At 46.5% G+C, this 26,492-nt stretch overlaps 1 protein-coding gene across 3 annotated transcripts in view; it reads right to left on the bottom strand.

Annotated features, from left to right (window-relative positions):
• The window catches only part of LOC123370131 (WD repeat-containing protein 49-like), a 90,200-nt gene that overhangs the window by 43,989 nt on the left and 19,719 nt on the right, over nucleotides 1–26,492 (bottom strand). For all 3 annotated transcript variants that reach the window (XM_045016395.1, XM_045016387.1, XM_045016403.1), the window contains 10 exons: nucleotides 26,306–26,371; nucleotides 25,418–25,648; nucleotides 24,298–24,380; nucleotides 23,287–23,379; nucleotides 12,073–12,118; nucleotides 9,590–9,636; nucleotides 6,996–7,113; nucleotides 5,248–5,317; nucleotides 3,325–3,568; nucleotides 2,570–2,675 (listed from right to left, as the gene is read on the bottom strand). In XM_045016395.1, the coding sequence (XP_044872330.1) occupies nucleotides 2,570–2,675; nucleotides 3,325–3,568; nucleotides 5,248–5,317; nucleotides 6,996–7,113; nucleotides 9,590–9,636; nucleotides 12,073–12,118; nucleotides 23,287–23,379; nucleotides 24,298–24,380; nucleotides 25,418–25,648; nucleotides 26,306–26,371 (1,104 nt within the window). The remainder of the gene's footprint in view (nucleotides 1–2,569; nucleotides 2,676–3,324; nucleotides 3,569–5,247; nucleotides 5,318–6,995; nucleotides 7,114–9,589; nucleotides 9,637–12,072; nucleotides 12,119–23,286; nucleotides 23,380–24,297; nucleotides 24,381–25,417; nucleotides 25,649–26,305; nucleotides 26,372–26,492) is intronic.

Here is a 26,492-nt window from a genome sequence, read left to right on the forward strand (position 1 = left end):
GTCCACTGATTTAAATGGATATACACTAAGGATGAATTTGGCACATATGGTATAATGGAAAATGATGAACAATAATTTACATTTATAAAACAAGTCAACCCTTGCGTTGTGTTTTTACAAATTCCGAATAAAATTTTAAATTAAGGGCAATTAATAAGTTAATCAAACAGAAAAGGTGCTCACAATGGATGTATACATACTTGGTTCAAACTAGGTACAAACTTGGAGAAAAACAGCAGAATCCTCTGGAAACACAGAAGACCCACACAAACCCCACAAGATGTCTGATTATAAAGTGCGGAGTACAGTTCTAAAGACATGCTTCTGGAAATTAAATAGGTAATTAAAAATAATAATATAATAGTGCTCGCTAATATAGCAGTCAGAAACCTAAACTTAATCCTGAAGTCATACATTGGAAGAGGTGCAAAGGCTAATATTATTACTATAGGCAGGGTTGGTAGCACTGCCTATTATTAATGTTGCTCAACACTTTCCATTATAAGACCCTGTTTTCTTTTTTATTTGCTTATTTTAGCAAATTTTAACTGCTTGGGCTGAAGTTTTCCATTCTGAGTGTCTGCATTAAGTTAAATACTTTTGGAAAATTTCAGCCAAAATGGTTCAGCAGTTTCTGAGAACAAGGGTAAGAAAAAATGTGCTTTACTCATGTTAAAAAAAAAAATCTGTCAAACTTGTCTTTGGAAAGCTCTAGCTCCTCCTTACTTTGGAGAAAGTATGCTTTAGTTTTAGCAAGGGGCTGGGCTTTTGTGTCAGGGATGTGCTTTTTGCCATCCCTGTGAAAGTCTGCCAAATTTGGCTAAGTTAGAAGCCTTCTTTTTAAAAAAAAAAAAATCACAGTTTGCACATGCTAAGTAGAGATTAATTTTAGCAGCTGATCTCCCTGAAGATTCCATCCACCCTGGGCATGCTGCAGCCCAGGGCTAAGCAAGACTTTCCCTGCAATTGCAGCTCTTGGCTGCTGTGGGCCATGCTGGGTCTGAGCACCTGCACTAAGAGCAGGGAGACTGGGACACCCTGCTGGGCCCAGGCAGTGTGGAGAAGGAAGCTGCCTGATTCAGATACAGAGGGGACAAAAGATTAACCTACTGGGGTTTGGGAGGCGTAGAATGTGACAAGGAGCTGGGGAGTATAGAAACCGGAACTGGAGAGATCCAGGAGTGAGGGACTGGCTTGTCACAGAGACTGGGGATGAAATGTTGCTGGGGCGGGGGAGGGGAGGGAGATGGTGACAGGTAGTGCAGAGGAGTGAGACTAGGACTTGCTAGGCAAGGAGGGATGAGACATCTGAGCCGTGGAGACTGGGACTGGCTGTGTTAGGAGAATGGGACTTGGAAAGGGATGAGAAGCCTGGGGTCTGGAAGAGAAAGGACTGGGATAAGTTGAAGGGGATGGGGAAGAAGGGGTCACACTTCAGGGGAATGCACAGAAGAGTCTGTATCACTAGAGCACACTCCCCGTCAAAGCCTCGATGGAGCCCAAGATCCCTGAGTGGGTCACACACTGCCACAGTGTCTCATTCTCCTGTAGTGCTTGTCTACACAGACAATGACAACCTACTACTGCTACCAGTTGTCCTGTTAGCTCAAATGGTAGAGGTCTGTGCGGTGGATCAGGTTCCACCTCTGCTGATGACCCATGAAAATGTCAGTATGATTTCATGTGACAGAGTTTCAGGGTTTTTTCAGTTAGCTTTTTGAAAACCTAAGAAATTACACATAAAAATCCACATTAAAAGGTTGCAAAGTCAAGCACTCAAAAGTTAGGAAAATGCCAGAATTAATGAGGTCACACGTTGAACAAGAAGAAAGCAGAATATTTGATAGTTTCTCATTAAGTGAGCACTATCCATTCTGTGCACTGAATGAGGCAAAAGAATTGTGGAAAAAATAGTATGTGTATTTAAAATAGTCTGCCCGTGCAGAAGAGTCCAAATTAAGGTTGCATGAGGAAACCTTAATTCTAGCATTTCCAACCTTAATGATATTATTTTAATGTAGGGTGGTTGTTTTTGTTGTTTTTTGTGTGTAATACACACATGTGTAATACATACACAATGCATGTAATATATGCCTGGTTAGGAGGTTTCAGCAAATGAAGAAACAGAAATACATATCCTAGAGAAATTACAATAGAAAAAAGATCCCTAAATTAAAAAAGAAAAACACAAAGTCACTTTCTAAAGTAGAACACCACCTTAAAAAGTTCAGAGTACTAGATACCTGTTAAAAGTTTTATCATGATTTATGAAACATTTAGCAACAAATGCATTTAGTACAACTGAAAACCTAAGAGACTATTGACTCATAGGAGTACTTGCTGGAGTTGCTCTCTACGTTGATCTGTTCAAGGACCAGATCCAACTCCAATTTCGGTTGGAGTCTTTTCTATTGACTTCATTGAGAATTAGATCAGGCCCTACATTTCTATGCTGTACTATTATGTACATGTTCGTGTTTATTAGACTGAATATATTTATATTTATTTCCACGAATACAAAATAGAGAACTGGGGTAGGATATCGGACACTTGCTATACATAGTGAGACCTTAATGGTGTTGTCTGTGGACATGGAAAATATTTTCGCATCTTCTGCAGATATGGAGAGGTAACAGACTGGTGCTGTGTGGCTTCTGAGCATGCCTGTTGGCCGGCTGAAATTTAATAAGAACAGGTGAATATTAAGCAGTTTCAAATTGATTTTCTTATAAAACAAAGTAAAAATAAATGGGCTGAAATCTGCGACTACTCATATGTTTGGTGGGAATTGTATTTTGTGTTTTCTCACCAAAAAAAAAAAAACCCACATAAACAGAGTGGTCTTCCAGTATCAGGCACTTGGAGTGATGTACATGAAACAATAGCATCTGCTTGCAGAGTTCAGCTTTTCATGAGATGTTAATGCTGCCAAATGGATTGCTAGGCCTCAGTTATACAATGAGCTCCGTGTGGACAGAGATCATCGTAGGACTGGGGTCTTAGACACAAGCAAAACCTCAAACCGATATTAGATAAAAAATGGAGGATAGTCCAGGAATGTTTATATTTATATAAAATATTTAAATTTATGGAAATGATTTTCCTGCATGCATGTGCGTGTATTGATATTATCAACAGTGCAGCAGAGCCATTCTCTAAACTCACGCATATTTCCAGGACATTTGTGATTGTCTCCTCAATGCACTTAGCTGATCCCTATTAACAGGGCAATACACTAGATAGTAAGAATTACTTATCATTAATATGTGGTTACAAAGCCCTTCGTAACAGATTATTTCAGTGAGTACTGTAACTGTCTCTTACCCAGACATGTAAGGGTTCCACATCCGGATGATTCGATCCATTCCACCTGTCACTATGAGGTTGTTCTTTTTACAGAATGCAAATGTTTTTACTCCTTTGTAGACTTGAAACACAGTCTGATCTCCCTCAGCTCTCTTTGGAGGGATTCTAGGTATCACCTGTCCTTTTCTTGCTTTTGAATCTTTCCCACGGTCCTTTATTTTTTTCATCTGCTGCTCAACATTAGTAGCGCCAACAATACACCCTAAAAGGAACATACTCACCTAAACAGCTGATAAATTTGAAAACGTCCTAGACATCTTGGTTCCCACCACCTCCCGCAGATTAGGTACTGATAACTTTCAGCATCAGGAAATGTCTCTCAATAGTCATGGTGGTATAATACAGCATCACTCAATTCACTTTAATTCAAAATGTAGCCTGTTATTTTATTTGACATATTACCACATCTCTGTCATGTTTAAGAATCATAGATGGTAAATCATTTGTGTGCATATGTTTGCTTATTTTAACCTGTAATTAACTCTCATTTCTTTTTCCTAGTTAAACTTTTATATAGTTTATTACAGGATTGGCTACAGGCATTGCCCTTGGTGTAAGATCTAGGTACCAATTGATCTGGGGTAAGTGACTGGTTTCTTGGGACTGGAAGCAACCAGAATATTTTGTGATTTTTGGTATAATTTATCACTAAGTCCAGCTTGTCTGGGTGGTACGATAGACTGGAGAGTCTAAGGGGACTGTCTGTAACTCCATGGTAAGACAGTTACAGTGATCCAGGAGTTCATATTTGTTACTGCGTTGGTGAAATCTAATTATAGAACATGCCACCAGTTTGGGGTGTCTGCCCTGCTTTTGACAGTCTGCCCTGAGGTAGCCACTCATGGCCATGAGCCACTCCAGACAGCATGACAGCCTGCACAGAGAGGGTACAAATTATCTACTGAGCAACGTTCTTGAATGAACACTGATAAAAATATCAGAAGGACTAGAAAATATTTCAGAGAAATAGGAGATGGGTCGTAAACCTGTCCCAAGCAACTGGCTTTTATAAAGTAGGTAACAGAGGTTTTTACTCACTACATTAGTGTGTATAAAACACCATGCAAATGCTACTCTCATGGTATTTCCACCTGGAACAGGAATGAAATTGTTGGCAGTCTCAGGAGAAAGCCTATTCTTGTAAGGTTTCCACTAACAGCCACATAATTGTGATGGAAACAAGAGAACTGGATAGTTTGGACAAACATACTGGGCTCGATGCAGGCTCTTGTCAGGGGACATAGCAGTGAAATCTGCTTGTGACTCTCCTTCTGCCAGAAGGCCCATGGCCAACTGGTTCAGCTCCCAAACTGTGTGGGGCTGGTCAGGGATTGGGGCCAAGCCAGCAGGGACATACACTGATTGGTGTGTCCTGCACAGCCCCAGATGGCATTTTCTGACTCAGCTGGCCCCGAGGACACAATATAGAGTCATAGAATATCTGGGTTGGAAGGGACCTCAGGAGGTCATCTAGTCCAACCCCCTGCTCAAACCAGGGCCAATCCCCAGACAGATTTTTACCCCAAATGGCCCCCTCATGGACTGAACTCACTACCCTGGGTTTAGCAGGCCACTGGTCAAACCACTGAGCTACCCCTCCCCCTGTGGAACCTGTGGAAGGTCATTCTAGCCTCCTAATGATAGGATACTTAGCTGAATTAAATCAGAGGACTGAAAAACTCTTTGAGGCTCTCCCATCACCAGTTACAATCTTACATACAGTGGCCTACTAGAAATAAAGCCAACCAGGTGACAGCAACGTGACCAGCACTATACCACAGGTAAGACTGCAGCATACACGGAGATGGAACTGTGTGTAAATCAGAGAAACGTTAAGTTGAAAGAAATTCCTAGAGGCCTTAATAGGAGTAAAATGGTTACCTATTACTAAAGCTGTAGGTTCATGGTTGGAGGTAGAAATCACTGCTTTAATGGAATCATAGTAGTGCAGCTAAAAGGAACAGAACAAGAGATTACTATTTAATATAAATGATACACAATACTGTTTAGAAGAGAATATACCGTGCTGGGATTACTTCATTTGTTTCTGTTCTTAGAATGTTTTTGTTTCTGAAGGCAGGATGAATAAATAAGAACATTTAAAGTTGTTTGCCTAAGGGTGGGTTGAGTGGGTGCATTACAATGGCTCTTATTCCAGCACGTTTCTGCTGTTTTCTCATGTTAAAAGGACAGAATGTGCATATATCACTCCTTTGTGTATCCAAAAGCGTGACATGCAGATTCTAAATTCCATTTCAGGATTCTCTGTGCAAGTCAGAGGCGTCCCTACATCTTCCCAGATGGACCAGAACATGGAAAACAATCTGCTACTTCATCTGAGCTAGAGTCAGCCTGGTGGGGCCCCCACTGCTTCCAGAAACCAGCAGCAGCAATTAGAAAAGTAAAAAAATACTCAGCGCCCATCATGTACCCTGGCATGTAACCTCCAGACTGGTTATTGGCCTTCAAGAACATAAAACATGACCCATAAAGCTGCACTTTAGAACAAGTCTTGACCCTTCCTCCAAGGTCAAGGAGAGTTCTCCAGCATCCAGCCCAGTGTGGTGCTGCTGCACATGGGTTCAGGATTTGGGAACCTGACGTCTGAGCCACACTGATCCAATGACGAGCGCGCTGGGGCTGGGGGAAGAGGAAGCCATTACTCTAGATATGAAAGGAGTGTAAACTGTGCAGAGGTTACTCCAGTGCTGAGGCTGCAATAGAGACCCAGTTGCTTGGTCTGTGCAATGGGGCTAAAATTTGGATCTAAAATTCTTTCTAGATATGAGGGCATAGCTTTAAAAAAAACTTATGGTCCTATAATAAATACATTTTATCTCTAGTGCCCTGCTCAGATACAAAATGTGTATCCACATCCAATCCACAACCCACAAAGATGGTCCGTGGATAAAAAGCGGATATCCACAGATTTGCAGGGCTCTATTTATCGCATCAGATCAGCTAGTGAGTCAATATATAAATATGCCACTAGCCCATCTCCACTGGGACTACCTTTATTGTTCCAAAACTCAGAATAGCTTCAGAGAGCTACCAAATACTTCCTTCTTATCCCCCAAAATGACATTGTTGAAAGATGGGCAACGTTCAGTCCAGGGGCAGTGACAACATCAAAGTTTGTACATTGCAGTCAGGGCTATAAAAGATTGAGAGCATTTCTTTAGTTCCATGCCCGTTCTCCTTTAGCTTCTGACTTTGGATCCTGGGGGTGCAGTCATCCCAAACTCAGATCTCTCCTCATTCAGGCCCCAAACAGCAAGGAACTTACACACATGCCTAACTTTAAAAGCTTGCACTACTGAAGTCAACTTGAAAACTAAAAACAGTTGTTGAATTTGGGCTTCACAATTTTCAATCTGAATTTCATGCCTTATTCTCTATTGTCAAGCTCTCATTCTTTCTTATATCAAGTTTGACAGTTTGTGCCATTTCCCTGTTCTTCCTATCATACTGCTGACAGTGCTATCCTAAATGACAAGTAAGAGTTTTTTCTGTAGACTGACTAGATGCTGTGGCTGAAACCTTATTTGCCTATTTCCATGCTGATTTCTTTTATAGAAAACTTTCAATTTTATTTCTTTTGGGGTCAGGAAGGATTCTGGTTCTTTTACCTGTGTAACCCAGTCTCCATGCACTTTCCAACGAATGTAAGTCACATTTGGAGAAAGAACAGCATTCTCAATGCCAATACTAGGCAGGTTTTCAGCCATTGGCAGTTTCTTCCACGTTCTGAAAAATCAAGGTACAAAGAAGAGAAGAGAAACGGCAACCATCATCCTTAAGTGCTAGGAAGCAAATATTTCCTCACCCTTCTTGGTCGTGCACCGCTCCTAAAATCTGGACTATTTCTGGCATTAAGCTCCAGCTCAGTGGTTTGAGCATTGGCCTGCTAAACCTAGGGTTGTGAGTTCAGCCCTTGAAGGGGCCACTTAGGCATCTGGGGCAAACCGAGGTTGTTATTTCAAAAGACTGTAGCTATTTATCTTGCCTTTTGGGATAATGAAAAGTTGCCCCAGCAATTTCTGATTGCAGGCTACTACAGCAGACACCCTGCTGAGGAAAGAAGAGTAGCTGTTGGAGAAGCCAGCAAGGGAGCTGCCTGGGTCTATATTAGCAAGGATCCAGGGAGGTCTGACGGATGGGGAAGGGCAGACCACTTGCTGGGAGTCACTAGTGGGCAGGGGTCATACTGGGGGAGGAAAAAAGACAGTCATATTCTTCCAAGCTCTGCCCATGTGAGTTGCCAAAATGAGACAGTGCTTAGAGTAGATCTTGCGGCTTTCTGAGCTCCTCCTCAGTATGACTTGAATATGCCCATGGGCTCTACTGGGCTCCTGGGTCCTGGCTCCCTTATGACTCTGGGAAAAAAAAATTAGTGGCATCTCCTAATGCCACCCACTTATGGCAGCAAAATTAGACATCTCTCACAGTAAACTGTGCAGTCTGTGACTCTTCCTCTCCTCCATGAGGAATTAAATAGTTCATCATCATCACTGGTTATTCGAGTTAAATGTCAACATAGTTAACACTGCATGATTTCGAAGACAGGCTGGACGACACTCAGAGCGCCCTGATCCTTCCCTGGGGCCGGAGCCAGGGAGGGGCACCCTCCCCTAGCACCGGGGAACTTACCCAACAGGAGGCGCAGGAACCTCCGACTGGGGGGAAGTGAGCTACCGGAGACAGGGCTTAATAGGGCAGAGACCAGGGTTTTGTCCCAAGGTGGGAAACCCGAGGAACAGCCAACGAGAGCTGTGCTCCAGCCCAGTCAGCGAGAGGGGACAGGTTCCACCCCCTACCCCAGCAGCTGATTTTCAGACGGAGCTGCAGAAGGATCTATCCTTGAGAACTAGACAGCAAGAAAGGGGTCAGAACACTGTACTGCTGCATATTGGCTCAATCTGAGCCCTGCTGGTGGGGTCCATTCTTTCCTTCCCCTCCCTATGCTGGAGAATACAGCAGCTTTTTCCCCTCAGCCATGAGGATATGTACAGCTCCTTTTCTGTCAGGGAGAACAGTGCGGGAATGCTCTCTTCTGTAGTGTCCACCACCCATTTTTTCCTGGACAAGGTGGCCTCAAGCTCATTCCCCCACTCTTCGGTGTCTCCCTAGCATCGCCCTCATCTACATATACTTCCTTGGGGTTTTTTAAATGTAGCAAACACAAGCCGTCCCTTACTGGCTGTCCCAACACGTTTGCTTATGGAAACAACTGGCCAAGTTACAAGTGAAGTTAAACTGCTAACTCCCTACGCTGGGATTTTAATGCCAACAATTATTGAGAAATGTTTCAAATGTCATAGCGGCTAGGAGCAACACTGGTAAAACAGTTCATAAAATGTTGCTCAAACCATAAGGGTTTGGATTCCTGACCATTGGTGTCGAAGGTTTAGGATTTCAAGCCAGCTGAGTGGAGGTGGAAATTGTTTCACAGTCCAACCCTTCAACCCTTTGAAAAAAGACTAGTAGTCAGGGTCCTTACAGGTGTCCCCTGGTAAATAAATGAACTTTGTTGTCCACTGAAGGAAGGACAAGAAGGAATGGGCTTAATCTGCAGAAAGGGAGATTTATGGTAGATATTAAGGAAAGCTTTCTAACTATAAGGGTAGTTAAGCTCTGGACTAGGCTTCCAAGGGAGGTTGTGGAATCCCCATGACTGGAAATTTTTAAGAATAGGTTGGACAAACATCTGTCAGGGATTATCTAGGTTTACTTGGTCCTACCTCAGCACAGGGGGATGAACTCAATGACCTGTGGAAGTCTCTTCCAGCCCTACATTTCTATGATTCTACTAGGAGATGGGCAAATGATTTGGCCACAGACACTGAACTGGGGTTTCTTGGAACAACAATGAAAAAAGCAACAAGTGCCACCTGTTGGGTTAATCATGTAGGTGTCTAAATATTTTTGAATCTGCTGTATTTCTCTTTATTTTCTCTGCATCCAAGTTTAGTATCCTATGACACTTGGAAGCCTGCTGCACTAGTGTCATGTCCAAGGATCCCAACTTGATACCTCTGCAGACACAGGAGCCAGAATGCTTTGGGGATGTCAGTTAAAAGCACAGATCAGTGTAACAGAAGAAAATGAGCACAGTTAACCTCCGTGATAACACTTATAAAGATTTTTAGTGTTCAGTTAAATAGATGAAGCAACTGCATTTGTGTCAGTTTTTTAAATTACATTTAAAATGTAAAGTACTTACCGTAGAAGTTCCCCCACAGAAGACAAAAGCAAGATATTCACACATCCCTGAAAATTGGAAAAAAAAAGTTATAGAAATTTAAAGTATAGGGCTAAATCCTGTAGTTCTTATTCAGTCTCTGAAGTAAGTGGGAGGAGATTTACCAGAATGAGGATTCCTGGACTATATTTAGCAGATGGATAGTTAATTTTGCATAGACAAGGTGGGTGAGGTAACGTCTTTTATTGGACCACCTTTTGTTTGAGAGATACAAGCTTCCAAGCTTTCAAGATCCCTGGGTCCTATCACAACATGTGGTATACCTCATCCCATGCACAAAATGCCCCAATAGCAACTATGTGGGCACAGGTGCCGACTTTTCAATGTGCCGGGGGGTGCTCAATGATAAAAGACAAAAACACCATATCACTTCTGGGTGAACATTTTTCACAAAGCGATCACTCTATATCTGACCTATCAATCCTCATCCTCAAAAGACACCTGCACAACACTTTCAAAAGACTAGCCTAGGAGCTTAAATTCATAACTTTGCTTGGTACAAAAAATCATGGAGCAAACAGAGATGCTGGATTTATGGTTTATTACAACAATCTACTAATTCACCCCCAAGCTGTTCCCTCCCCCTTTCTTTCCTCCCTATGACTGGAGAGGTGTTAACATGCCACTTCATCTTGAATGGTCCCTTAAAAGATGTGTTCACTACTTAAGCTAAACAATCCATTCCACCTTGTCTTTAGCTATGACACTCTGAGGGCAAGTCCACATTTAAAATTCTGCCATGCTTTAATGAAGACACTATATGCCAATGGGAGAGAGCTCTCCCATCACTGTAGTTAATCCACCTCCCCAAGAGGCAGTAGCTAAATTGACAGGAGAAGCTCTCCCACCAACATAGCACTGTTTACATAGAGGGGTCAGGTTGGCATAACTATGTCGCTCAGGGGTGTGGATTTTTCACACCCCGAGTGACGTAGTTATACTGATATAGGTCTGTAGTATAGACCAGACCTGAATTAGTTTCACAGACCTGAAGAAGAGCTCTATGTAAGCTTTAAATCTTGTCTTTCTCACCAACAGAACTTGGTCCAATAAAAGGATAATACCTCACCCACCTTGTCTCTCTATTACCCTGCAATAGAATGTAAAACTGTATTATACTCTTCAGCCACAAGAGGGTGCAATGTGTAACATACTTTATCTGAGCTGGTCACAACTAGAGCCAGGAAGTGCTTTAAAGCAGGGGTCCCCAACCTTTTTAGGTCCAGGGACCGGTTTCGTTTGCCGGATCCTCCGCAGGCGTGCCTGCGGGATGCTTTAAAGGATCTTACAGTGAACACATGTGGTATATCTCTCTGGGAAGGAAGCTCTGTAGCCAGTCCAAATCTGGTACAGAAGCCTGACCTACAAGTGGCAGTCCTGCAACCTACTGTATAAAACGTATATCTGACACACACCATCCATTGGATAATCAAGGAGACTGGCCAGGAGATACTGCTAGGACAGCTCCCTTGACTAACCAAAGGTCTAAGGGATGCCCCCTGAGTTCATGGATTATATCTAAGCCTCTTCGTTTTCAGTTGAAACCGATTTTTACCAAAAAAATCCCAGGTTTTACAAAAAGTATTATTTTTTTTCCGATTTTCACTCTACTTTTGTATCATTCAAATATATATAACTTGTTTTATTAGGAAAATACAATACATTGCATAAGATATATGTATTATGATAATACATTAATCTGTGTGTATATGCAAAGCTGCCTGTTGACGTAAAGCTATGTATTAATCTAGAAGATAAAACAATAAAGAAAACAGGCACACATGCAAGCTCTAAAATGCATGCGAATCTGAACTAACTGATGAATCTGAAACCTATCATGTACACATTTCAATCTGTTAGCAGATAACGGTTTAAACATCTGACACACTAAAATGGGAAGAAAATGAAAATCTGTATCAGAATATGTTTCAGAACACAAGGAAGTATTCAAAAGTTTAAAAAAAACAAAAACAGGAGAAAAGGATGAAGTTGAGTGTATGCATTGCAAATGGTGTGGCCCAATTATTAAATGTAAATATTTATAGGCTAATGTGTCTAAGTCTACAACAGTAAACTGTTTATTCAAATGAAAAGTTTTATTTGGGGAGTAGAGATGTATTGTTTTCTTAAACTCAGAGGTGGCATTGTGTTTTAAGTTCTGTTTTAGTTCTGCAGCAAACCAGATTGAATTCCATTCATCAAAGCATTAATCTATTGAATACTTTTCCCACCCCGTCCCTCCGTCCACCAGAATAAACCACAATATTTATCCAGAAAAATTATTAATAGTTTTTTCCACCAATTTTCACCTGTTTTTGTTGTTGTAGTAATAAACACCGATAATACCCTGGAAAAAATAAATAAAATAAAAACTGAAAATGAAGGGCCCTACTTATATCAAACACTGTTTTGTTGTTATTGTTTTAAAAACAAAAACAATCTACCTGGTCATCACCATATAGAATCATGCACTCGTCGGGATCGGTGCAACTAAAAAAAGATGGAAAAAAGGATAAGTGCGAGCTAGTCAGAACAGTTCAGTTTAAAAGAAATAGAAGTAGTATTGAGGCCAACATACGTTAGACAAAACAAATGCCATGTTCACAGGCAGTGGCGGATTAGCCATTGGGGCAACGGGGCCCGTGCCCAGGTGCCCCAGCCAATTGGAGGGGCCCAGAAAAGTGGGCACCGTGATCTGCTCCGCCCTCCTGGCACTCCTCCCCCTTCCTTGCTCTGGCCCAGGGCCCCACAAACCCTAATCGGCCTCTGTTCACAGGTGTGGCATTCTGTGGAGACTAAATTCAGGCCTGGTATAAGGATAAATGTTCTACTTAACTCAATGGGAGGTATTTACACTGGGGACGAATTTGGTCCCCAGCAGTGTTGTGGATGGTGCAAGTAAATGTTAATGGAAAGAGAGGGCTGCTTTATCTTACATATTGCTGATAACTGTTTGGAATATGACGACATTCATGCAGCCTACCCTGTTAAGTGTGAAACCACAACTAACACCATCAAACCAGCAAGCAATACACGTGCAACAGAGATTCCTGATAACCCAGTGGCCTAGAAATCACATAAAGCTCTGGGATGAAGACCCATGGTCAATAATTCTGCTCCTCAGGCATAATGGAACTTTCTATCACAAAGGTGAAGCTCATCTGTGCCGGAGACAAGAACTTATTAGAGGCTGATCCAACACTGCACAATGAATTTCCATAGGAACTGAGGGCCATCATAAACCTCACTGCTTTCTGCTCCAAGTGAAAAGTACGCATCTTTGGCTTCTTTTCTCTGCCATGAACACAGAGAAAGAACAAATCAGACATGCCGTGGTCTAATGTCTAAGGGGTGCTAACGTCAGGGTGTCTTCTTCCCCCTGCTCCTGCCCCTCCCCCCGCTCCTGTACCTCATCTCCACAGAGCAGACGGGAGACACGACAGGGCTCAGGATGGAGGGAGCTTGCTGGCAGCAGCTGCTGTCTCAACTTGCTGATCTACTTAAAAAGGCAATGTACTTAGAGTGGGGTCAGCATACTTAAAGGGGCAATGCATGTCTCTCTCGGTCGGTCTCACACACCCCCCCCAAAATGTGTGCCTCTGTCTCTCTCTGCCATGTTGTGTCTCCTCCCTCCATCCGTGCTGCCTTGTAGAGTGTGAAGCTACATTAACAACAATGTATTAACCCTTGGCTGAATGTTAATTCATCATTTAGCAGCAAGGCATTCCCTGGGAAATATGGGGAAATTGGATTCACTTAGCATCGTTTCGCTTAAAGTAGCATTTTTCAGGAACATAACTACAATGTTAAGCGAGGAGTTACTGTATGTTGTTTATGCACTACCAGAAGGCACTCGGATACTACAGTGATGAGCGAGATAGAGATAGTGATGAAGGAGAATACAAACAGAATACTTCTCTATGTTACCCCTGTTTTTGCACAGAATGACAAATTGGTGAAAATTATTTCACTACTTTGACACAAAGTATAAGCCACTCCCTCATTCATGTCCCTGCTGAATTTGGCCTTGACATTTCCAGGGACCCATTTACTCCATGTTGCATTTGGCACCAGGAATTTAATGCAGAATTTAATGTCATAAATGCAGAGTTTAATGCCATAAACTAGAACACAGACTGTGCACAAGGAGATTTTTTTTTAAGTGAAGAAAAACAGTGGCTCAGCATGTCCAGTTTGTTCAATATCTTCATCAGTGATTTAGATAATGGCATAGAGAGTACACTTATGAGGTCTGTGGCTGATACCAAGCTGGGAGGCGGTGCAAATACTTTGCAGGATAGGATTAAAATTCAAAATGATCTGGACAAACTGGAGAAATGGTCTGAAGTAAATAGGATGAAATTCAGTAAGGACAATGCAAAGTATTTCACTTAGGAAGAAACAATCAGTTGCACGCATACAAAATGAGAAATGACTGCCTAGGAAGGAGTACTGCGGAAAGGGATCTGGGAGTCACAGTGGATCACAAGCTAAATATGAGTCAAGAATGTAACACTGTTGCAAAAAAACAAAAACAAAACAAACAAACAAAAAATGCAAACATCATTCTGGATTGTATTAGCATGTGTGTTGTAAGCAAGACACAAGAAGTAATTCTTCCGCTCTCCTTCACGCTGATTAGGCCACAACTGGAGTAGTGTGTCCAGTTCTGGGTACCACATTTCAGGAAAGATGTGGAGGAATTGGCGAAAGTCCAGAGGAGAGTGTGACGTTATTGACATAAACTGGGACGATATAGATCATTGTTGCAACCACTGTTATATATTTGCAGCAAATATTGTACAAAGGTTGTCGTGTGAGGTGTCTATAAAGAGGTTATGATTTGCTGGTTATGATTATTCTATCTGCATGTGTGTATCATTTTTGTAGTTAAAGTTATCAATATTGGCTATGTACTTGTATCTCAATGTGTTTTGATTCTAAATAGCCTCAGTGAAGCATTTGGTCAGCTCCTGGAGAAGGGACTATTCTCAGCAAGTGCCCAATCAAGAAACACTTAACTGACAATGGACTTTGGGAGATGCCAATCCACATCTGAGCTTTCCTAGAAACCTTCAAACTACCATGTAAACAATGGCGTCCGCCTGCAAACTGAGCCATGCATGGATATGTGACTTGCCCATGTGACTCCAAGCACCATCTTGCTGCTGCGATTTTCCACAGTAAGAACAAAGAGGGGTCTTTCCAGGGGCAGAAAATATAAAAGGCCCTGAAACTCCTTCAATCTTGTCTTCAATCCCATAGGTGCCGACTTATATGGGGCTCTGGGGCTTTAGCCCCAGGAATATTCCCAAGCAGGGGCTCTGCCCCACCAATGTTTTCTCCCCTGCTTGGAGCGCACCCCCCGCCGCCGCCACCGTCGCCACGGCTGGAGCTTCCCCCCTCCCGGCCCGGCAGGGGCGGCTCTAGGCACCAGCAAAACAAGCTGGTGCCTAGAGCTGGGGCCCCAGCTCATCCTGCCGCTGCGAGCCGAGGAGCGGCCCGTCCCCTGCAGCCGGGGCAGGGCCGCGCTACCGGCTCCGCTTGGGGGAGAGGGATGGCCCCTTACCGGCAGCGCGGCCCCGCCTGGCTGCAGAGGACGGGCCGCTCCTCCTCCGCTTGTTCGCGCCGGGTCCTACACAGCGCAGCAGCAGCTTGGCTGGGGGGGGCGGGGCTAAGCTCCGCCCCGCTCAGAGCCGCGTGGTCAGGGGGCGGGGCTGGGAGCTCCGGGCCGAGCGGCTCCTCCCCTGACCACGCGGCTCTGAGCGGGGAAGAGCTCAGCCCCCTCCGGGAGCCATGCGGCTGCAGCGCTGGGCAGGGCCGCTTCTCGAGGCGCGCAGTGAGCGGGGGGTAAGCAGCCGGGGCCGGGGGGTTGGCTAAGGGGCAGGGAGTCCCGGGGACACTCAGGGGGCAGGGAGGGGGCACAGGTTCTGTGGGGGGAGGGGCGGTCAGGGGCCAGGGAAGGGGGGTTGGATTGGGGGGGTCTCAGGGAGGTGGTTGTCAGGCACCCCCCGACCCCATTACCCCCCAGGCCCAGCCCTGACCCCCAGCTCCAAGCCCAGCCCCACTGAGATGGGCACCCCCCCAAACCCATCCTCCCCACCCAGCCCTGACCCCCAGCTCCAAGCCCAGCCCCTCTGAGATGGGCACCCCCCCAAACCCATCCTCCCCACCCAGCCCTGACCCCCAGCTCCAAGCCCAGCCCCTCTGAGATGGGCACCCCCCCAAACCCATCCTCCCCACCCAGCCCTGACCCCCAGCTCCAAGCCCAGCCCCTCTGAGATGGGCACCCCCCCAAACCCATCCTCCCCACCCAGCCCTGTCCCCCAGCTCCAAGCCCAGCCACTCTGAGGTGGGCACCCCCCCAAACCCATCCTCCCCACCCAGCCCTGACCCCCAGCTCCAAGCCCAGCCCCTCGGACCTGGGCACACCCCCGGCCCCATCCCCCTCACAGCCCTGACCCCCAGCTCTGAGCCCAGCCCATCTGATCCGGACATCCCCCTGTACCCATTCCCCCCACAGCCCTGACCCCAGCTCCAAGCCCAGCCCCTCTGATCCGGACATCCCCCTGTACCCATTCCTCCCACAGCCCTGACCCCCAGCACCGAGCACGCTCCTGCACAGTTTGGAGTATCATTGTATTTAGCACAATATTTGATTATTTTACACCCTTCAAAGTATGTAACTGGTCATATACAGGTGTTTTCTCTGAGTACTGTCTGTGTGCCTCAGTTTCCCCAATGCATTTCTTAAGGCTCTAGATGGTGGGATAAGGGGGTGTGATTGTTGTAAAGCCCTAGAGGGCCAGTGTGATGCCGTCTGCACAGAGAATGGCCGACACCCTGTCTCCAGGCAACTGATGGCCTGGGCCACCCCCCTGCAAGGTGCCAACTGAAGGTGTTGGAGAACAAAGAGATCAGGTGGCCTCCTAATGCCTGGAAAAGAGACAAAGGCCAGAGGAGGGAGTGTCAGTGCCTGTGCGGACTTCCGGGAAGCGCATGGTGTGGAAGGGGATGCTGGGATGCTTTGGAACAACTCCATACAAAGCCAGTCAGGACTCTGGGGGAGCCTCCTCTCTGAGCATACTGTCTCCAGGGCAAGAAGCTTACACCTTCCTGGGTCTGACCTCGGAGCATTCAGCATGTCCTTCCACACCATGCACTTTCCACAGCGAGTGTGCCCAGGCAGGTCCTGGGGCAACCAGAGGTCCCTGCACCCCAACTCCGCAGTCAGACGTGACTCTCAGCCAGACAGTAAAACAGAAGGTTTATTAGATGACAGGAACACAGTCTAAAACAGAGCTTGTAGGTACAGAAAACAGGACCCCTCAGTCAGGTCCATCTTGGGGGGTGGGGAGCCCAGACCCAAGTTCTGGGCCTCTCCCGATTTCCCCAGCCAGCTCCAAACTGACACTCCCTCATCTGGCCTTTGTGTCTCTTCCGGACAAGGAGGCCACCTGATCTTTGTCCCCAACACCGTCAGATGGCACTTTGCAGGGGAAACTGAGGCACCCACACAGTATTCAGAGAAAACATTAAGAACATTCCCACTTTGTCACAACAGGTGCAACAAAATTTAATACTGTATATTAAAGCAGGCAAGTGCTGCTTCTGACTTTCCACTTTTAATTGACCCTTGTAATCTTGTAGTGCTGACGCATTGTAGCTTCATTTTATATCAGCTTACAGGGTGAGAGCGGGGGGGGGGGGGACACCACCATTTTGGGCCCCACCAAAAATTATACGAACCTGCCGCCTATGTTCAATCCTGCTTCTGACCTCTGGAGGGACTTTGCTACAAACTGAAGCTCTGAACAAAGGACTGAATGACCCACTCCAGCTGTGGATGTATTCCAGAGACCTGATCTGAACCTGCAGTTTATTCTGTCACTGCTACAAGCCTGAACCAAGAACTTTCCCATTACTGTATGTATTTGATTCCATTTAATCAATCCTTGCTCTCATCTGTATCTTTTTCCTTTTATGAATAAACCTTTAGATTTTAGATTCTAAAGGATTGGCAACAGCGTGATTTGTGGGTAAGATCTGCCTTGTATATTGACCTGGGTCTGGGACTTGGTCCTTTGGGATCGAGAGAACCTTTTTTCTTTTACTGGGGTATTGGTTTTCATAACCAGTCATCCCCATAATGAGTGGCACTGGTGGCGATACTGGAAAACTGGAGTGTCTAAAGGAATTGCTTGTGTGACTTGTAGTTAGCCAGTAGGCCGAGACCAAAGTCCTCTCTGTAAGACTGGTTTGGTTTGCCTTAGAATGGAAAAACCCCAGCCTTGGGCTGTAACTGCCCTGCTCTAAGCAATTTGTCTTGAATTGATACTCTCAGAAGTGTCCCACCAAGGGCAGCATCATTACAGAGAGCAACATAAATGATTAAAGGTCTAGAAAACATGATCTATGAGTAAGGCTGTGAGTCTGTCACGGAGGTCACAGAAGTCACAGACTTTCCCAAACTTTCCTGTGACTTTCTGTGACTTCTGCAGCCGGTGCTGGGTCAGGGGCTGCCCAAGTCAGGGTGTGTGGGAGGGGGCTATAGGCCGGGGATTGGGGAGTGCTTACCTCAGGGTGGGGGGCTCCCTAATTTCCACAGCCCTGCAGCTCCTAGGTGGCGAAGGGGCCGGGGGGCTCCATGCCTCACACCCACAGGCCCCACCCCAACTGCTCCCATTGGCTGCGGTTCCTGGCCAATGGGAGCTGCAGCAGCTGGTGCTTGTGGCGGAAGCAGCGCACCAAGCCCCCTGACCCCTCCACCGCCTAGGAGCTGCAGGGACGCGGAGCTGGGTAGGGAGCCCCCGCCAACCCACTCCCACCCCCAGCAACAGCGGGGTCTCCTGGGCCACCTCCCCCAGCACCCGTGGTGCCCCGGACTGCCCCCCCTCCCCGCCCCCAGAGCTCCCGCGGTCCCCCGCCCAAGTTTTAGTCATGGGTATTTAAGTCATTGACAGGCTCTTAAATCACTACAGTACTTTTGAAATCCTACCTCAAGTAATTTGCCCAAGGTTGCATAGGAAGTCTGTGTACATGAACACATGATAGATGAGTGTTCTGGTAACACTTTGAAACAAAGAGAAACAAAATACCTTTTTATAGAAAATAAAATGAGGATTTCCAGTTGCTTAATGATCTCCAGTACTCGGCAACTACTATAGAACTTCATGAGGAAGCACCGCAGTCATTTCATCCACACTACTCAATTTCTACCACAACGTCCAGTCAGAGTAATCTCCTACCTCCTACCCTCCCTGCATATTTACCGTATTGTCCCGAGTATAGGCCGCACTTTTTTCCCCTAATTTAAGTCTTTAAATTAGGGGTGCGGCCTATAATAAGGAACTTAAAAAAAAAAAACAATAAAAATACTTAAAATCCCAGCCGCGGCCGGGAATCAGAGCGCTCTGGGCTGCCCGTGGCGGCGGGGAGCCCAGAGCGCTTTAAATCCCAGCCGCGGCGGGGAATCAGAGGGCTCTGGGCTGCCCGCCGCGGCGGGGAGCCCAGAGCCTTTTAAATCCCAGCCGCGGCGGGGAATCAGAGCGCTCTGGGCTGCCCGCCGCGGCGGGGAGCCCAGAGCCTTTTAAATCCCAGCGCGACGGGGAATCAGAGGGCTCTGGGCTGCCCGTGGCGGCGGGGAGCCCAGAGCCCTTTAAATCCCAGCCGCGGCGGGGAATCAGAGGGCTCTGGGCTGCCCGCCGCGGCGGGGAGCCCAGAGCCTTTTAAATCCCAGCCGCGGCGGGGACTCAGCGGGCTCTGGGCTGCCCGCCGCGGCGTGGAGCCCAGAGCCCTTTAAATCCCAGCCGCGGCCGGGACTCAGAGGGCTCTGGGCTGCCCGCCGCGGCGTGGAGCCCAGAGCCCATTAAATCCCCGCCGCGGCGGGGACTCAGAGGGCTCTGGGCTGCCCGCCGCGGCGGGGAGCCCAGAGCCTTTTAAATGCCAGCTGCGGCGGGGACTCAGAGGGCTCTGGGCTGCCCGCCGCGGCGGGGAGCCCAGAGCCCTTCAAATCCCAGCCGCGGTGGGGACTCAGAGGGCTCGGGGCGGCCCGCCGCGGCGGGGAGCCCAGAGCCCTTCAAATCCCAGCCGCGGTGGGGACTCAGAGGGCTCTGGGCTGCCCGCCGCGGCCTGGAGCCCAGAGCCCTTTAAATCCCAGCCACGGCCGGGACTCAGAGGGCTCTGGGCTGCCCGCCGCGGCGTGGAGCCCAGAGCCCTTTAAATCACAGCCGCGGCCGGGACTCAGAGGGCTCTGGGCTGGCCGCCGCGGCGGGGAGCCCAGAGCCCTTTAAATGCCAGCCGCGGCGGGGCCGCAGCGGGCTCTGGGTGGCCCGCCGCGGCGGGGAGCCCAGAGCCCTTTAAATCCCAGCCGCGGCGGGGACTCAGAGGGCTCTGGGCTCCCCACCGCGGCGGGCAGCCCAGAGCGCTCTGATTCCCCGCCGCGGCTGGGATTGAAAGCGCTCTGGGCTCCCCGCCGCGGCAGACAGCCCAGAGCCCTCTGAGTCCCGGCCGCGGCTGGGATTTAAAGGGCTCTGGGCTCCCCGCCGCGGCAGACAGCCCAGAGCCCTCTGAGTCCCCGCCGCAGCTGGCATTTAAATGGCTCTGGGCTCCCCGCCGCGGCGGGCAGCCCAGAGCCCTCTGAGTCCCCGCCGCGGCTGGGATTTAAAGGGCTCTGGGCTCCACGCCGCGGCGGGCAGCCCAGGTCCCTCGGAGTGCCCGCCGCGGCTGGGATTTAAAGGGCTCTGGGCTCCACGCCGCGGCGGGCAGCCCAGAGCCCTCTGAGTCCCGGCCGCGGCTGGGAGTTAAAGGGCACTGGGCTCCACGCCGCGGCGGGCAGCCCAGAGCCCTCTGAGTCCCCGCCGCGGCTGGGATTTAAAAGGCTCTGGGCTCCCCGCCGCGGCGGGCAGCCCAGAGCCCTCTGATTCCCCGCCGCGGCTGGGATTTAAAGGGCTCTGGGCTCCCCGCCGCGGCGGGCAGCCCAGAGCCCCCTGATTCCCCGTCGCGGCTGGGATTGAACGGGCTCTGGGCTCCCCGCCGCGGCGGGCAGCCCAGAGCGCTCTGAGTCCCGGCCACGGCTGGGATTTAAAAGGCTCTGGGCTCCCCGCCACGGCGGGCAGCCCAGAGCGCTCTGATTCCCCGCCGCGGCTGGGATTTAAAAGGCTCTGGGCTCCCCGCCGCGGCGGGCAGCCCAGAGCCCTCTGATTCCCCGCCGCGGCTGGGATTTAAAGCGCTCTGGGCTCCCCGCCGCCACGGGCAGCCCAGAGCGCTCTGATTCCCCGCCGCGGCTGGGATTTAAAGAGCTCTGGGCTCCCCGCCGCAGCGGGCAGCCTAGAGCCCTCTGAGTCCCGGCCGCGGCTGGGATTTAAAGGGCTCTGGGCTCCCCGCCGCAGCGGGCAGCCTAGAGCCCTCTGAGTCCCGGCCGCGGCTGAGATTTTCTTTAAGTTAAAAAAAGTTAAAAATTTAATTTTTTTAAAATAGCACCAAACTTTAAGGGTGCGGCTTATAATCAGGAGCGGCCTATACTCGGAACAATACGGTATCTGTGCACAATATTCTGGTGATAGCTTCTCAACATGCACATTACAAAGTCTCACATTCACTCCCCATTACAGCCCTGATGCACCACTGTACTTTGGCACTTGCCTAACTTTAAGCGTATGAGTGTCCCAGTATCTTGCTGAATAAGAGCCAGAATGTACAAATTAAAGTAAAAAACTAAAACCCTGATAATTGTCTATAGGGATAAAATAATGAACTGACAACGAAACACTGTATATCTGACAGGATATTGTAAAGAAACAGTACAAGATACCACAGAAACAGAAAAACTGAACACTGAGATGATACCAAGACCAGACAGATATCACAAATAAAATATCTTGGGGTCTAAAAGTGTGCAATGAAATACTATTCATAGAATCATGGAATATCAGGGTTGGAAGGGACCTCAGGAGGTCATCTAGTCCAACCCCCTGCTCAAAGCAGGACCAATCCCCAACTAAATCATCCCAGCCACGGCTTTGTCAAGCCTGACTTTAAAAACCTCTAAGGAAGGAGATTCCACCACCTCCCTAGGTAACCCATTCCAGTGCTTCACCAATCTCCTAGTGAAAAAGTTTTTCCTAATATCCAACCTAAACCTCCCCCACTGAAACTTGAGACCATTACTCCTTGTTCTGTCATCTGCTACCACTGAGAACAGTCTAGATCCATCCTCTTTGGAACCCCCTTTCAGGTAGTTGAAAGCAGCTATTAAATCCCCCCTCAGTCTTCTCTTCTGCAGACTAAACAATCCCAGTTCCCTCAGCCTCTCCTCATAAGCCATGTGCTCCAGCCCCCTAATCATTTTTGTTGCCCTCCGCTGGACTCTTTCCAATTTTTCCACATCCTTCTTGTAGTGTGGGGCACCAAACTGGACACAGTACTCCAAATGAGGCCTCACCAATGCTGAATAGAGGGGAATGATCATGTCCCTCGATCTGCTCGCAATTCTCCTACTTATTCAGCCCAAAATGCCGTTAGCCTTCTTGGCAACAAGGGCACACTGTTGACTCAAATCCAGCTTCTCATCCACTGTAACCTGCCATAAATATAAAGGGAAGAGTACCCACCTTTCTGTATACAGTACTATAAAATCCCTCCTGGCCAGAGGCACAAAATCCTTTTACCTGTAAAGCGTTAAGAAGCTCAGGTAACCTAGCTGGCACCTGACCAAATGGACCAATAAGGGGACAAGATACTTTCAAATCTGGGGAGGGGGAAAAGGCTTTGTTTTGTCTATTCTTGGTCTGTTTGTTCTGTGTGCTTGCCGGAGACAGATCAAGAAGGCAAGCAATCCAACTCAATTAAAATTAGTAAGTAATAATAAAGGGAATGCGTTAGCTTACTTTTATTTTCGCTTGTGATTTTCCTTGTCTAGAGGGAGGTTTTGTCTAGAGGGAGGTTTATCCCCGGATTCATAACTTTAAGGTTTTGCCTAGAGGGGAGATCCTCTATGTTCTTGAGTCTTTTGTTATTCTGTAAAGTACTTACCATCCTGGTTTTACAGAGGTAATTCTTTTACCTTTTCTTTAATTAAAATTCTTCTGTTAAGAACCTGATTGTTTTTTCATTGTTTTAAGATCCAAGGGTTTGTGTCTGTGTTCACCTGAACCAATTTGTGAGGATATTATTCTCAAGCCTCCCCAGGAAAGGGGATGTAAGGGCTTGGGGGATTATTCTAAAGCCTGCCCAGGAAAAAGGGTGTAGGGACTTGGGGGGATATTTGGAGAAGGTAGGGCTCCAAGTGGCCCTCCCTAAATGTTTGTTTAAATCACTTGGTGGTGGCAGCGTTACTTAATCCAAGGAATAGGGGAGTTTTTAACCTAAGATGGTAGAAATAAGCTTAGGGGGTCTTCATGTGGGTCTCCACATCTGTACTCTAAAGTTCAGAGTTGGGAGGGAACCCTGACAAACCCCTAGGTCCTTTTTTGCAGAACTGCTGCCTAGCCATTCAGTCCCTAGTCTGTAGCAGTGAATGGGATTCTTCCGTCCTAAGTGCAGGACTCTGCACTTGTCCTTGTTGAACCTCATCAGATTTCTTTTGGCCCAATCCTCTAATTTGTCTAGGTCTCTCTGTTGACCTGGGACTGACAACATGAACATAGAACATTGCTTACCAATAGTCCAGTTTTAAAGGGATTGCTTCCAAACCACTGATCTGGCAGTACGGTTCAAAGTTGGACATCTCATACAACTGGATTTCACGATCCCTGCCAGAAAAAAAAGACAGATTGTAAATGAACAGCAGGTTTCAGTCATCCCTTTGAGGCACTGTAAATCTTTTCTTTTAAATATTTTGTCTTTTAAGATATATTTTTAATTGGGTGTGAAGTGAAGTTAATTTAAGGATGCTGTTTATCTAGCAGTCCCGGAGATTGAAATCATCTGTTTAACTATCAAACAAGTGTTTTGAGGATGCTGCAAGACCATCTTTTCTACATGGCCCCACCAATGTATCTAATCCCTGACCCCGAGAGACCTCCTCTAAGGGACCAGTCTCCATGTTCATTCCATCCTTGGCCTCTTAGCAGAGGACTCTAACAAGCTTGCAATCTGTGGTGGTGATTTTCCAGTTAGGAGCACCCTTTCATAGGAACTTGGATTGAGATCGCCAATCTCATTGCACACAGGCCACTGAGCAGCCATCAGATAGGAATAACTTTTTGTCATTTCATTACCAGTTTGGGCTGGATTTAAATCCTGAACCTGGTATTTAAGGATTTGGGGGTGAGAGTTGGTACAATAATTTAGATTCAGGCACTTCAGGACAAAGAACAGGTTTTATTTCTTTAAAGGGGCATGCACATCTTAAATTACAATTATTAATAACCTAATAAATGAATTAATTAATGACAATATGGTCAGCACATGTTTCCCTATTCTGCATTCCGAATCTCTCTCTACACAGACCTGGAAGGACCCTCTGTGGGTGTGAGAGGGCAGCTCAGGCACCATGAGGCTGTCCATAAGAACACCAGCTGTGACAGTGTTTTTGGAACATGAACTCACACCACCAACTGTTTCACTGATGCAGCGTTATTCTGCAAGTTCCCAGCCCCCAGAGATAGTTAATGCTGATAACACCACATTCATTTTTAGTTCTGATTCTGGTAAAGAAGAGCACTTACCCAGTTCCCAGGATGAGTTTGTTGTAATGTGTCATGACAGTGAAATCTGTTGCCCATTTAGATTTTTTGTTGACAGGTTTTTCCTAAAAAGTGAGAGAGCTAGCTGTCATCCCTACATTACATGAAAAGACAAGACACCACAGCTCGGGGCTAAGTCTCTTCTTGGGGACACTGTTGCAAACCCACTGAAATGGGTTGCATAGATTAACTAGGAAGAGTATATGTCCTTTATAGACAGATCCTGCAAAGCACAGGACACTTCCCACTGAATATAATGGGAATTAAGAGGCACTCAGCATCTCTTGGGATCAGCCCTTAGTTTGTTTCATTTCCCAAGTCCCTCTGAGTGGAACCATTTCTTACATGAAAAGCTGCCGCCTACAGGATATACCCCACAAGCAAAACACAAAACATTATATGGTGTCAAATTATTATATACAGGTCCAATCCTGCAGGGTGCTGAGCACTCAAGTCCCACTGAACCCTGGTAGAGTTGACAGCCATTGTCACTGGATCAGGACCTACAGCACTCACATAAGGTTAATACCTCTGAGAATTTACTCGTGAACAGCGTCACACTCAGCAAATGCAAGTTTGTTCTGGTGATGTTATTCTTGTTACTATTTATTATCCTGTGGGCAGAGTTGTGGAGTATTCTAGAACCACCAGAAGAAGGATGGTCCTGCCTCAGCTCAGGGGACTGGACTAGATGACCTCTTGAGGTCCCTTCCAGCCCTACATGTATGATCCTTCCTCCACCTTGCTTGTGTGGTTTCAGTTAAATTCAACTGCATTTGACATGTATTTTTCCCAAGTCACCTCAGGAAAAGCCAGGAGGGTGCTCAGGACCTCTGCAAATCCAGCCATTACATACTTTTATTCTGAACACAGCATTTAAAAAACCATTTCTGCTTTAAATCACCATAAAACAAGGGAGCATAGTAAAAACTTATATTTTAAAAGCAGTTCCCTATTGTGCCGGTAATATAGCAGAATCACTCATGAGTATCATGATTTACAATGTTATATTTAAAATAAACAATTTAATTGTCAATGAAATCAAGAGTTCTAGCATTTCCATGAAACCTGAGTGGTTAATGAGAAAATAAAATGCACCTACAAAAACCATCTTGCTTCGTTTCAGCTTTAGTTGTGGAGACCAGAAGGAAATAACTCCATCTTCTTGGGTCATTACTAAGGTGTTGTCAAACAGAGAACAAATGCGTAGGACAGGCTCTCCATGAGAGCGTTCTTCTATCACAGCAGGAAGCGAGAATGTCAGCTTCTTTAATCGGGCAGATGACACATCTTGTTCTGCATATTCTAGCTGCATGTATGTACAGAATTCATCCTAGTACAGAAAAGAGCTGGTGATTCATAATTATAATAGAAAGACAGCTAATATGTTACTATGGTGGTGCCCAGAGGCCCCTTTGTGCTAGGCATTTTACAAACATACAGAAAAACAAGGTACCTGCCACAATGAAATTGTAATCTAAGATGACAAGATGAAACAAGTTGATGCAATAAATAGAAGGAATGTGAGGGAGAGGACAAAGGCAAATGCAATAGGATTATGCTGCTACACAGACCAACAAGGGCTCCTGTGCTTAAATGCTTTGCTGAACCATGTGTTATGTTCACAACTTGAGGGTTACAATTTTTTTATTTAGAATAGATAATTAATAATAAAGAAATTATTGTTATTATTATTATTATTATAAGATAGAAAAATATATGAGCAATCCTCACTGGCCATCTACCTAGTCATTATTTCTAGCAGGCAGAAACAATGTCACATTCTATATTAATAACATGAGATGCAGGTACTTTATTTTTTGAGCATCAATTGCATGCTTAGTGCTGTACAGAACAAAGAGAGCATTGACAAGCTATGTCTCCGGAAGTTGCGGATCTGCAATTCTCACACACTTTCCTTACTGACAAAGTTTTGTTCCACCAACTGCAAAAAGCCCCCAAAACAAACACCACCCACACATACACTCACCCACTGAATTCTTCCAGTTGCAGCACAGTCTATTTTCATGAAAAGTTTTTCTATTTGTTCATCACTCTATGGGAAAAGGACATATTAAAAGTATTGTTATATATTACAAGTGCAATATATGAAGAATAATGAAAAGATTTTAAGTTTTCATTGTGCATCTCTCCCCAGCTAGGGACAATGGGTTTTG

Source organism: Mauremys mutica, chromosome 1 (assembly GCF_020497125.1).
Source record: "Mauremys mutica isolate MM-2020 ecotype Southern chromosome 1, ASM2049712v1, whole genome shotgun sequence".
Classification (NCBI taxonomy): Eukaryota; Metazoa; Chordata; order Testudines; family Geoemydidae; genus Mauremys; species Mauremys mutica.